We start from the raw sequence: 14,224 nt of genomic DNA on the forward strand, positions 1-14,224 counted from the left end.
CTCTCTCTCTCTCTCTCTCTCTCTCTCTCTCTCTCTCTCTCTCTCTCTCTCTCGGAAGCTTTGCCTGTACTGCCTCTGTGTCCTTCTCTGCTCAGTGCTCTCATGCTTCAGGACTGTTCTCGGTGTCTTTACAGTTGGGAGAGATTTTCTTACTCCCTGGGATGGTTTTATCAGAAAAGCCTCTTCTGGCACTTCCCAGCTCTCAATGAAAGATGGTAGCAAGAGTCCAAACAATAGTTCTGCTGCAGACTGGTGTCTTGTTTACTGGGTTTAAATGCAACTATGTGTAACTTGAAGTTTGTAGGGTTCTGTATCTCCTAATTATCCTATTTGTTCTTTTCATTGATTTGTACAGAGAGAATGTGAAGGTTTGTCTGTGTTAGAATTGTGAATGTGAGAAATCACCACTTCGTTGTTTATGATAAACTTTTCATTTCAAATCACCGATCTGTAACCAGTATATGTGTGCTTTTTTATATTCATCTATACATTTTTAGGTCCTGGCACCATGTGTTTAATTTCTGAGAATTATTTCTCACTCTTTCATTGCTCCCTTTTCATAATAGGCTATGTTTTTATTGTGGAGACAAGAAATATCCTTTCCGGTGTTTGGGACTACTAATTAGAAAAAAAGATAAAAGTTCCTCTCTTATTCTTTCATTATTTATTTCTCGGTGATTGTTCTGTTTATTCACCTCAGTCTTTCTGCTTTTGTTCTATTCTTTTGTTTTGTTTTATTCATTTTAGAAGACCGTTGGTTTCCTTTTCATCTTTGTGAATGAGGGGTTATATTTTTTTAATGCGATTGTTTGACCTGGGTTTCCTTTGTAATTGGGTAGGTTTGTTTAACCAAAGTCTTTGCATGTAAATAGGAAGAGATTGCAAACCGGAAGCTGCAACAAGTAGGTCTTATAGATAAATTTCCTTTCATGAAGGACTTTTTGGTTGGGTGTGTGTGTTTTGTTTTGTTTTGTTTTGCTTTGCTTTGTTTTGTTTTGTGAAAGAGAGTCACTCTGTGCCCAGGCCAGCCTCCGACACTGGGCTCTCGTGGTCCTCCTCTGTAGTTGGAACTACAGGTACACACCACAGCACCCAGCCTGGGGTTTTACTCATTATAATAAAGAGTATATCTTTGTCACTTTCCTCCTTGCTGAGAAAAAATATCCGACACCGCAGCTTAAAGGAGAGAGGTGTATTTTGGCTCTCGGTTTAGGAGTTTCAGGCCCCTCGTGGTTGGAAGCTCCCACGCAGAGGTGGCCGCAGCAGGGTCTGGCAGAGGAGGGCTGCTCACCTCCACAGCCCGAAGCAGAGTCAAGAGACGAGCTGGGAAGGGAGATGGAACCTTCCAGGTTACACCCATGACCCGCCTCTCCTGGCCAGACCCCACCCGCTAACGGCAAGCCAGCTATTCCACCCCCATAATCCAGTCACCTTTCAAAAGCCCCATCTTCCAGTGCACAAGGCTGGGGGGATATCCAGGTAAAAACCCTGACAGGGCACTGTGCTCTGGATACAGGGTTCTTTGGTCAATTTTGTGCCTGCAAGGATGTGTGTTTGTTGCTGTTCTTCTGGGTCTTCTGTGGGGTGTGGAGTTTCTGTAAGCTTTGTTCTGCCTTCTGCCGAGCTTCAACACAGGTGCTCTGCAGCAGGAAGAGCTCCATGAGGTTGCAGGTATCTGTTTGCAGGTGGGGAGCAGCAGCTACGCCAGCGGTTCCAAGTGTGGCCCAGAGAATGACGTCACCTGCCAGCTGGTTAACTGTGCAGAATCTCAGTCTTGCCTCGACTTCTTCTTCTTCTTTTTTTTTTTTTGATTGTTTTCAGTTTGAAGTTTACATTGTCTGCAAACATAATAGCTGCACTTTTTTTTTTTTTTTTTTTTTTGTTCCTTTTGCAGGTTTTTTTTTCCTTTTTTTTGAGACAGGGTTTCACTATGCAGTTCAGGCTGGTCTTGAGCTCACTTTGTAGCCCAGGCTGGCCTCGAACTCTCAACAATCCTCCTGCCTCAGCCTCCCCGAGTGCTGGTATTACAGGCATGTGCCACCACACCTGGCCTTTTCACTTCATTTGAATCTGGACCCAGCAAAAAAGTAAAGGGGCTAGGGTGTACAACGCCATTGCTTGCTCTGCGGATTCTTTCTCCTCTTCTTACTAAAGAGGTTTTGAAGTCCCTGAACACACCAAAAGACTTTGCTCACTATCTGTGCTCCAGGAGCACATCTGAATCTTTTCGTTGGTTTGGGAAGGGAATGCCATTATCATGAGGAACAAGGCAGGAGTCACAGCCCTTAGTCCACTCGAAAGGAAATGAAGGCCTTAGTTCTACGGAGAATGTGGGAAGTAACTGGGATGAGGCGCTGATGAAGGTGCAGGGAGGTTCCCAGCAGACACGAAATCAGGAAATGAAGGAATCGGGACTCCATATGCTTTTCACAACAAGAGAGCATGGATTTTGTGGCGTAAATGTCAGCCTCTGAGTCTAAAGACTTCGACCAAATCGTAATTCTGCCTTTCAGGTGTGACTTTGGGTGAATTTCTTTTCTAAGCATCCCCGAGGCTGTTTCCTCCTTTATAAAATGAAAATGTCTTCACAGAGCAGCCATGATTTGTGCGGGCATGTCTCACATCCTAGGGCCTTAGCGTGAGAAAAAAGAGGGATGAAAACAGCCCGTTGTCCCCTGAAGAAACGCATTTCCCCATTCCCTATGCATTTGGCTTAAGCCGAAGTTTTGATGCCTTTCTTGCAAAAGAGAAGATGAAACAAACTCAGAGGAGTGGATACTACTGAGCGTTGTTTAGCAGAAATACCTTATGGGAGGGCTAGCTTCGACTCATTGTCAAGACTTTTCTTTCTGAACTGTGGTGTATAGGGCCGGGGATATAGCTCAGCAGCACAGCGCCTGCCTGGCAAGCGCAAGGTCCTGAGTTCGATTCCCGGTACCAAAAAATAAATAAATAAATAAACATTGAACTGTGTGAGACGCAGCCCTTTATGTACACAGATGTTGCCCAGCGCATCCCACACAGAGTTTACTCAGGTGCAGTGCTCTTGGTCTGGTCTTGGTCTTGGGCTGTATGGAGCTAAGAGGAACATTACTGTGAGGGGCACTCGCCCTCCTTGTGGGGGGAGATCATAGCACTGGAGCTATTCATTGTATAGTCAGAGAGTAGCCTGTGTTTGTCTGCCACGTTACGTTTACTGAGCTTTCCCAGCCCCACCTTGCTTGACAGTCCTGGTAGCTGCCCTAGAACTTCTTCTCAGGGTTATGTGGCAGAAAAAGAGAAAAGAAAGAGGAGAAAAAACAGCGGTAGCATAATATATAGCCGGGCATGGTGGTGCCCGCCTGTAATCCCAGCGCTTGGGAGGCTGAGGCAGGAGCATCGTCTCAAGTTCGGGACCAGCTTGAGCTACAAAGTGAGCTCAAGGTCAGCCTGAACTGCATAGCGAGATCCTGCCTCAAAAAGACAAATAATAATAATTAATAATAATAATAATAATAATATACAGAACAGAGCCACCACACACACAAGCAGAATTGCTGCCAGAGCCTCGGTGTAAGAGAGCTCTGGATTTGAAATCCAGGTTGGTACTGTGGTGTCTGGAAAGGCACTTCTGGTAGCTTCTATTTCTCCATCTTTAACATGGAGACACATCGATGTCATAAGTCTAAGTGAGATAAACGATAATTCTGACAAATCATGGCAGCTCCATAAAGAGTAGATAGATTTCCTAAAATAGTTGTTTCTGCTGTGAGTGACCAGTTTGGTTTAAACTTTAAACCTTTTCCACACCTTGTTTAACCTTTTGGTTTTATCTTCTCAGACAGGATCTCACTGCCCCTGCGCAGGCTGGGCCTCGACTTGTGATGCAGGCGTGTGTCCCACCTGGCTTTCATCCTTCGGGTTTTTAAACTGAGCTCTGATTTACATAAAATATACAAATTTGCACACACATGCACACACACCCCTATTTAATCTTCACATCAACCTTATTTTTTAATTTTTAAAATTTTTATTGAGACCTATTTACAATACATAATAATTACATTCATTGTGGTATTTTATTATTTCTGCTTTACAAACAGAGTCTAGGAAACTATAGGGGTTAAGTAGCTCCCTCCTTCTCAAAGGGGAAAAAAAAACCACAGTATATATAAGTGGTAGGATTCAGAATTCAAATCTAGTCAGGTTGGTTTCAGAATCAGGGCTTTTAACCACTTCCCTGTTGGCGATAGTACTCTAATTTTACAGAGGAGGAAATGCATTTGAGAAAGGTCAGGCGATCGTTCCAATGTCCCATTGCCAGAACGTAGCAGCACTAGGGGGTGAGCTAGGCCCCAAAGTCTCACTCTGACGCCTCTATCACACCCATCCACCAGAGGAGACGAGGAAAGTGGTTTCACTTTCAGGACTTTAGTTTCAAAAGATCTTGCGAGAGTGTTGTGGGGTCCTGATGAAGACGGTGTCTTCTCACACATGACTCTCTTGGCCTGTTCCTGGCCTCCTCCAGAAGGGGCTCTTTCCCCATTGGCCTGCGCCGTTTCTGAACCCCTCTAAGACTGACTCCTAGGAAGGGCGTTGATAGCTCTGCGGATATTCCCTTGGGGAGGGGAAAGAGGGCAGAGCTCAGACTTGAGGTCCTCGAGTGTCCCCTGGCTACTTGGAGACACCAAGTGCGCAGCGGCCCGTACGCCTTCCTTCCGACCCAGGCACGTGTGCTTCTGCGGTGCTCCATGCATTTGTCAGCCGGAAACAGAGTCCCGGAGCGGGCCTGGGAGACACAGCGCTGCCCTGTCGAGGCTGTCGGCTGGGTGGGAGAGGGGGTTGGTGCCCGTGTGGGGAAATCTGCCCGGGCCTTGCCAGTGCCGAGCAGAAGCGTCACACAGGAGCCCGGAGCGTGGAGGAGGCCGGAGGGCACAGTCTGTGGTCAGAGCCAGGCCAAACCTGGGGGTCTCACCTGACCTCTGACAATGACTCCCTTTGCAGTGTGGAGGCTGCCAGCATTGGATTTGTCATCGTCATCGACAGACGAAGGGACAAGTGGAGCTCCATAAAGGCATCCTTGATGCGAATAGCTGTAAGTATTTTGTGCTACTGTAATCAAAATCATTTGAATGGTCCGTCCAACTTTTTCCTATCAAAGTTTTGCGGAAAAAGCGATTATCTCACGTTAACTTTTGAAGCGATCTCTGTAGCAGGTGCTGTTACATCATGTTCATGTCCCCTCTACCACCCGAGGGCATCCTGCTGGCAGCACCTGAGCGGGTCAGGGCTCCCCGCATCTCTACCTTACTGACTTCTCTGGCCACAGAAGGGGGCAGGCAGGGAGGGACTGGACGTCAGTGCCCAAGAGTAACCCGCAGCCACTAGGGGTTGGTGCGTACACACATCAGCCTCCACACCCCTCACTGGGGCAGTGCTGAGGCATCAGGCACAAAATCTCAGGGGGCCCCACCCCCTCGTGCCTGCAGCAGTCACCCCTCACTCCCAATGTCCTGGCTCTGGCTCTCTGTCTGTCTACCTCTCCACTTTCTGTCAGGTTGCTGGGAAGCTTGTCCCCAACAAACTGCTCCTACCCAAGTCCTCATCTGAATGTTTGCTTTGGGGACAACCTGATTTAATATGGTCCTTATTTCAGCATCCAAGTAACTTTTTCACATGTTAGAAAGTCAATGGCAAAGTCAGACAAAATATTATCTAAGTAGGTTTGTGGGAGGCAGGCACTCCAAGACAGGGCCAGGGATGCCATATTCTTGCCTAAGCGCGGGCTCTCGTGAAGTGAGCACTAGCTGAAGAGGATGGGAATAGAAGGGTGGGAATGTGGTGTAGGAGCTAGGACAGGGGTGGGGGCACTTGGAGCCCCACTCTGCCCTCTGACAGAAGCAGCTGTGCTTTCCCACGTGCACACCCCAGCTGTTCTCAGAGCGGGTGAGAGCTTGTTCAGGTGCAGAGTGCCTCAGCTGACTCGCTCTGTCACAGCACAATCAAAGGGTCTTTTCTTTAGGAGTCTGCATTTTGAAGAAGGGAAGGGACACTGCTTCCCTTGGCTATGTGGATTTTGTCCTTTTAGTTTAGTTTGGGGTATAGGACTTTGAGATAACTATACCCAACTTACAGCTGGATGTTATGTAGTCTGCAAGTTCAGGGCCAGCCTGGGCTACATAGTGAGACCCTGTCTCAAAGAATGGAAAGGGAAGGAAGGGAAGGGAAGGGAAGGGGAGGGGAGGGGAGAGGAGGGGGAAAAGGAAAAAGGAAAGAAAGGAAGGAAAGGAAAGGGAAAGAAAGAAAGAAAGAAAGAAAGAAAGAAAGAAAGAAAGAAAGAAAGAAAGAAAGAAAGAAGAAAGGAAAAGAAAGAAAAAGTCTGCTTATTGATTTGATTTTTAAGGAGGGGCTTGAGTTATCTGAACTATGAAGTCTCTTTCTGCTCTGAAATTCTGTGAACTCTATTCTAAGTCTTTGGCACGCATGGCACCCACCTTAACTTTTTCGCTTGTGATTTTGGGCAAGAAGAGAGCAGAGCAGACGTTATCTCTCTCCCTTGATACCTTTCATGCTGCCTGCAGGTGGCATTTCCGGGAAACCTGCAGCTCATTTTCATTCTCCGTCCGACTCGTTTCCTCCAGAGGACGTTCATGGACCTTGGCATCAAGCACTATCGAGATGAATTCAGAATGAAGGTGCCGGTAAGCGCAGCTCCGCTGTCTCTGCCTGGGTGGGCTTGTGGGGATGCCGCGTGAGTGGGGTCTGGAGAGGCGGCTCAGCAGGGGCAAGGACAGGAGGGCATCTGGGCAGAAGCATGGGCGTGGACACGCAGCTTCCTATGGGCCTATGGGAGCCTCATTTTTGTTGGGGTGCCCAATCATTTGGAAGAAAAAACAGGGAAACATGGAGTAGGTCTTGGGTAGGAGGACAAAGTGTATGGGTTTTACTCGATGGGCACTGCGGACTCAGCGGGGAGTGACATGGTAAAGCGGTACTGGTGCTATTTCAGTCTGAGGGTCGCGTCTCTGGCTGTAGAGAGAGTGGAGGAGGAAGATTAAATGCACAGGTGAAAGAAAGCATGGCTCTAAAACATGAGCATGACATAAAAAAAAAAAACTGTAGGGCAAAAGAATCATAGTGTGCTGTTCATAAGAAAAAGACAAAATAAAACTAAAACATTCAAAATGGTACCTGTAATTTTGGCAAGCAGAGATGAGGAAACAAACACTCTCATACTTAGCTGGTGGGAGTGGAGTTGGTAGTGACTGATATGGGAGACTAATTGTCACTATTTACAGACAATTGAATACGCATGCTCTGACCTACCTGGGAAAGTTATCCCACAGATATTCTTGAAAGTGTGCACAGAGCTGTGCAAACAGTGATATTCGTTATCAAGTTGCGAGCAAAAGCAGAAGATTGGGAGTAACTTGATGCCTGACGGTTGGTTCATTATGGTCGATCAGTGCAATTCTGTGTAGTGGTTCAAAGTGGTGAGATACGGTACGGCCACACTGGAAATCATCAGCAGTGCCTTATAAAGTAAACTCACACGGAGACTGTGATTCAGCCAAGAAATTAAAAGAGGTCTACACACACACACACACACACACACACACACGCACGCACACGCACAGAGACAAATATCAACAGGTAGGTAGAAAAGGAAGCTGTCCTCTTTGAAGCAGTAAAAAGCAGTGAAGCACTGATACCTGCAAAAGCATCGATGTGTCTCAGAAATATTCTCTCGAGAGACAGAAGCTAGACACTAAAAAATATACCAAACTGGACATGGTGCCGCACACCTGTAATCTCAACACTCTGGAGGTTGAGGCTGGGGGATCACTGTGAGTTTGAGGCCAGCCTGGGCTGCATAGTGATTTCAAGGCCAGCCTGCACTGCATAGCGAGACCCTGCTTCAAAAAAAAACAAACAAACAAACAAAAAGAATATACCTTTATGGCTCCTTTTATAAAAAGGTCAAGAATAGGCAAAACTAAGCTATGCTGATAAAAAATCAAAGCAATGGCTTCTGTTAGGAGTGAAGGGTGGTGGGGACCGAGTGGGAAGAGGCACAGGGACAGCCTGGGGGAAATGATCCTATATCTGATTGGGTGCTGGTGCGCATGTGTGTACCTTTAGCAGAACTACCTGAACTATATTCTTAAAAGGTATGCGTCTTAGCAATGTAAATTAGATCCCAAGTGAAAATGAAAAATAGAAAAAATGGATAATTCTAAAGTGATGCAGAGTAGAAGCAGCTAGGATGTAGCTCAGTGGTAGAGCACTTGCCTAGCATATGTGAGGGCCTGAGGCCCAGCAGTGTCCCCTTAAACATATTTATATACATGTATGGCATTTTGCAGTACTGGGGACTGAACTCAGTTCCCAGGTACCTGGCAGGTACCTTGCACTGAGGTACCTGACAGCCCTTTTTTTTTTTTTTTAATTTTGACACAGGGTCTCAATAAGTTGCCAAATTGCCCAGGCTCAGCTCCATGCTGTGATCCCCCTGCCCCAACCTGCCATGCTGGGCTTGCGGGAATGTGCCACCCTGCCCTACGCAGTCATACCTTGGTTCACGAACTTCATTTCTTCTGTGATTCTGGAGAGGATGGCTGCATTCCTGTTGTGTGGGGAAGATGGCCAAGGTCATGCTCATCACCCCATGCGGAGTTCACAAACAGAAGCAAAATTTTGCCGAACCGGGGTATTACTGTATTTGGGTTTTAAAATGTTTACCTGAAATAATTTGAAACTCAGAGAAATGTTGCAAGAATGAAAATAGTCAAAGAATATCACAAGTCCTTTGTGCAAATCCACTCACCTATGGTTAGCATTTTGCCCCTTCCCTGGTTTATCTATGTGTCATGTTTATAGCATGCATACATGTATGTATGCACATGTACATGAATATTAGTATCATAAAAGATAAAGAAAGACTATGGGAATGTTTCAGGTTAAAGGAGACGAAAAAGAAAGTAATGTGTTTTATGACATTAAAATATTTGATGAACGCAGTCCCCTGAAAAAAATAAAGCAGACCTCGTTTGGGGCTCGTGTAACGTTTCCCATGATCCAGTTCAGGTTGCACAATCCTAGCAGTGGTTTGTGTCCTTGTCCGGGCATGACCGGGCCCACCGTGCTCACCTACCCCTCACTGCTGTAGTTAATTTTGAACCTCTACTTAGGGTATTGTTCAGTTTCCCAAATGTATTGTTTCCCCTGCAACTACTGCAGTCATGGATCTCTGGAGAAACACTTTAAGATGATGCAAACATTCTACTCATAAAAAAAAAAATCCCTCTCTTTGCTGTTAATTGATGACTCCTGCCTGAAGCAGTCTTTATTACGTGGATGGCAGAATATTGATTTCCAGCCTCGGCACTCCCTCAGTGTTACTAATCAGAAGTTGGTATTCTACTGAAAGCTAGTGCATAGATTGTCACTGTCGATTTTTATTTTTTTAATGTTTCATAATTTATTATAATCCTTAATTATTTTGGCGCACACACTGTCCCAGAGTGGGCAGTGGGGGCCTTCAAGCCAGCCCTCGCATCCATGCAATTTCTTAGCTCTTCCTTGCTTTCTTCCTAATGTGATGATCTAAACTCGCTTTGTCCACACCCGGATCCACCCTTGTACTTAGCTGTTTAGCTCAGTGCTTCTGGCTGGCTCCTTTAGGTGTTGTATGGTATTACGGCCCAAGATCTAGCTGCAGAATTTCTTTCCCACCTAGATGTCTTTGCTTTTAGGCCCTTTCAACAATAGAAGCTGTGAATATGTGCACATATATCAGCACATGTTTGTAATTATGTGCACACATTATGTGTGTGTGTATGTGTGTGTATATATGTGTGTGTGTATATATATATATATATATATATATATATATATATATATATATATAGTAGTATATCTTATTGATCTCTTGTATCCTGGAGAGAAATGGTGGTGGGTATGAGAAAATAAAAACAAGAGACAAGAGCTGGGGTCAGGTGGAGTTACCTCTTGCCTGATGAATAGGAGGACTGACTTCAACAGTAGGGGCCTTTATTTTACACATTTGTAAAGTTAGTATCATGGGGGGGTAATGTTGCATAGTGACTAATGACTGTAATTGTCCAGCAGGATGCCTTTTTCAATACTGAGGTAGCTTGACTGCTTGGCCAATACCCAGCTCCAGTGGCTCCCAACATATCTCCCTTTTCTGTTTAGTTGCAGAAGTGATGGGTGTTCAATTGAAGCTAGAAAAGTTGTGCTTGATCAATATAGTCCAAAGTCCATAACAGCGTTCTGTTATCAGTCTAGCTGGCAATTGTCAGAAGTTGCTGGTGACCTGAATCTATTACTGTGGCATCATTTCTTTACATCTTGTTGGATGTTCAAGACCAAGTTAAAGTGAGACCTGTATAAATAAAAATGTAACCTTTTGCCGTCTATCAGGGTCAGTTAAGCCTCCTCAGGAATCATCTTGGAACCAAGTACAGCACCTCTAGATCGTCTGTCAGCGCCAGCCATCTGGATGAGTCATGGCCATTGCTTGACCAAGGTGCTTTCTGTGAAAGCCTGAGAGATTTTTCCTCTCCCGGTGACTCTCCTTAGGCACACTATATATCGCAGAATCACTTTCCTCTGTGGTCCCATAATCTCCTTGATCAGAAAATCAGGGACTCAACCGAGTTATAGGACATCACAGAACAGGTTCTCTTATGTCCTCAGTCTTCACTGACCTGACAAGGCATGGCCAAAATATTGGCAGTCCTCTTAGCCCAATTTATCTCTCTAATTTTTGGTCTCCAAACCTCAGTTGTTAAACATCCAGCAGAGAAGATTAATGACATAACATTGTAATGGAGGCAATAAGCTTATTATTACAATCTGATCTGAATAGCACACACCTTAGAACATACAAATGGAACCATTATTTTTTAACAACCATGGATATCCTAATATTTAAATCCTAATAGAATGTTAACAAACAACAATTACATATTTTTACCCAGAAATTTAGAAATCAAAGCTATACATAACATTACTACATGACAATCATGACATTTTGTAACATACTTAGATTTTCATTATAACATGACCTTTTTTAACCAATCATCTCTGTCCAATGAAGAATTTATGTAATTTGTTGTCCTTTAATGGTTTATACATCACAAGTTTTTGTTAAAGGCAGAGGTCTGAATCTGAAGGAAAGTCTTATCACACTAAATAATCTTTGTTTTGCATTTTGGAAGACCTATAGATCTGGAATCATGAGCACATTTAATACACCATGAGATGAATACTAATGCATTACTATACACATGTAAAAACATTTGTTAAAATTTAGTTTTTGTACCAAGAATATCTTTTATGAGAAAACCTTATTGTAATTTTTACTGAAAAACTGTCTTTTGACCAAATGACCCCATTAGTGGGGTGTCTCCCAAGAGACTATGGAGATCATTGGGGGCTCCTTATTAATGAATAAAGGTTGGCCACTACTCTATTCACCAATTTGAGTTCTACCCAATAATTTCTCCTCCTAAGGACTGTATTTAAATATCTTAATTTTGATATCATAAAAATCAGCTGGTAACTCAGGTGAAAGCATGATTTTAAATCTATAACCCAATTGTATTATAAACAAATGATCAAAGAAAAATTGTAGAGCTCAAAATAAAGGGGAACAGTTGTTCACTGAATGACAAACACACAAACAAGTACACAGAGCAAACAAACATCTATACAGAATCAGAGTGTACTCAAATATATTTTTGACAAAATTGAATTATAGTAACTCTATTATAATTTTAGAAATTTATAATTTAAATAGACTAGTCAGATTTTGTTGTCAATTAGCAGAGATCTCTTATCAGAAAAATTTGAATAAAACACAATCCTCAATCTATAATGAATATATACATATATCCTTCATACTTTATTGTGTCTTAAGAATACTGATAATTTTTGGCTCACTTATCTCTATATACTCTGTCATTTATTTAAATCTTTAATTCCCATTTTGAATGCTATTTCTTGGGCCTTCTGGGTCAATTTCTTTGGTTGGCCCCAGGTCGGGTTTAGCCTCATCTTGTCTGTGGGCTATACAGCAGTCTCTGAGGTGTCACCATCATAGGACTGCACATTAGCTCCCCCAAAGGTAGAACCAACTTCTTCTCCAGATCTGAGTTCAGGATATAGCCAGACAGCACATTCTGGTACCCAAATAAGTTGCTCAGCATTCTCTGGAAAAACACAAGCATACCCCCTACCCCAGATAAATAGTGGACTGGGTCCCTTCCATTGTCCAGTGTGGAGATATCTCCAAAGGACTCTTCTTAACCTTTTTTCTTTTACCTGATGGAATTGTCCCTGTTCGGGCGCCATATGTAATATACCTCATTGGTCTCTTATTATATCCCGGAGAGAAACGGCAGTGGGTATGAGAAAATAAAGACAAGAGACAAGAGCTGAGGTCAGGTGGAGCTACCTCATGCCTGAGGAGCAGGAGGACTGACTTCAACAGTAGGGGTGTTTATTTTATACACCTGTGGAGTTAGTATCATGGGGGTAATGTTGCATAGTGACTAACGACTGTAATGGTCAGGCAGGATGCCTTTTTCAATACTGAGGTAGCTTGACTGCTTGACCAATAACCAGCTCCAGTGAACTCCCATACACACACACAGGGTACATGTGTCTGTTTACACCTGATACCTTACATTTCAGCCCACGTAAGATATATTTTTAAGTGAAAATAAAAGCAAGGAGAGAATGTTATACAGTGTGTACCTATTTGGGTAAAGTAAGGGGGCATAGATATGGTCGTCTGTGTACGGATCACCTCAGGAAAGGCACAAGATATACAAGAAAATGTTAAAAGTGGTTGCTTCCTGGATACAGAGCAGGAGACCTTCGGATAAGAAGGGGAAGATTTTTCTATTTAAGCAGCCTTTTTCTGTTTGAGTTTACTACCATCTGCACATGTATCTGTTCAAAAAAGCAAAAACCAACTTTAACTAAAATTACTTTGAGAGAATATTTAACCCATGTCAGTAAGGACCCATCATTCCCAACAAGGGGTTTTCCTCACTTTTCTCTCTTTCCTTTTTAACTCTGCTGTCTCTCTGTCAGTTCCTTTTACATGAGCAGTCAAATGTCTCAAAGTACTTTTTCCTTACACTCTGGGTACTTGCCAAATGCAAAATGAATTTCCTGTTCTATTTTAATTACTTGCTTTACAATACTTGACCGAATGTTTGGGGGAAATAGGAGCCGAGAATTTCCTACTCAGTGTTCTTGACTTGAGTAATGAATGACATCTGGAAGAATACGGCAACTTCTAAGGAGCCAGTGTCTTGTTGTAACTTGCACAAGCCTTTGTCCCTATCAGGAGTGAAGCCGGCTCAGTTTCTCATTGCCCCTCAAATGGCTTGGAGTTTGAACTGAAGCTGTGGCTAAATGTCATACGTATTTCTGTGGCTGTGTGTGGAACATGCCTCTCTGAGGGATCGGCCTCTACAGACACATACATGACTCATGCCCTGCTTTTCATGTGCTAAACCTACACTGAGGAGGGGCAGGACATCTACTTTAGCTGCTTCTATTTCTGGTAGTATATATTCATTCTATATCCATCCTACTTTTAATTTTAAACTTAAAATCAATTTTTTATTATTGATTGATTGGTTGGGTTTTTTTTTTTTTTTGAGACAGGATCTCACTGTGTAATTCAAGCTGGCCTTGAATTCAGAGTGTCCTCCTGCCTCAGCCTCCTGAGTGTTGGGAGTACAGGCATGCGCCACCATGCTCAACTAAAAATCAATTTTTAAAAAGTCTCTTGGCCACCCAAACCCTGGGCACATGTAGTAGGGCGTTTCTCAAAAGGAAGCTTATCCCATAGCTACGTTTTGCCTGCATACAAGGTCACTCTCTCCTGGAGCTCTGGCAGCTAATGGAATTCAGAGTCTGAGGTTACCAAGTTTGACTCAAACTTTAAAATACATTTTGCCTTTTAAACGACAGTTCCAGCGTTTAGTTTGTCTTCCTCTATTTTAATTTAATGATTGTGATAAGAGCATTTTATAGCCCTCGCGGCTCTCTTATCGTAACACACCCCTGCTTACATAATGATTATGTTTCCATCAATTGAAGAGTGAGTTCCTTATGCAAGACGGGCGTAAGAATCAGGTGGGCCAAGGATGCAGCTGTTGTCAAGTGACATAGCCTCCCATTTAATGATTGTGATAAG

The 14,224-nt window shown here is 43.6% G+C and overlaps 1 protein-coding gene across 11 annotated transcripts in view; it reads left to right on the forward strand.

Moving 5' to 3' along the window:
• Mcf2l2 (MCF.2 cell line derived transforming sequence-like 2) overlaps positions 1-14,224 on the forward strand; it is a 223,572-nt gene that overhangs the window by 59,879 nt on the left and 149,469 nt on the right. For all 11 annotated transcript variants that reach the window (XM_013513459.1, XM_013513464.1, XM_013513458.1 and 8 more), the window contains 2 exons: positions 4,984-5,074; positions 6,561-6,680. In XM_013513459.1, the coding sequence (XP_013368913.1) occupies positions 4,984-5,074; positions 6,561-6,680 (211 nt within the window). The remainder of the gene's footprint in view (positions 1-4,983; positions 5,075-6,560; positions 6,681-14,224) is intronic.

Source organism: Chinchilla lanigera, unplaced genomic scaffold (assembly GCF_000276665.1).
Source record: "Chinchilla lanigera isolate Chin_1 unplaced genomic scaffold, ChiLan1.0 scaffold00019, whole genome shotgun sequence".
In the NCBI taxonomy this organism is placed as follows: Eukaryota; Metazoa; Chordata; class Mammalia; order Rodentia; family Chinchillidae; genus Chinchilla; species Chinchilla lanigera.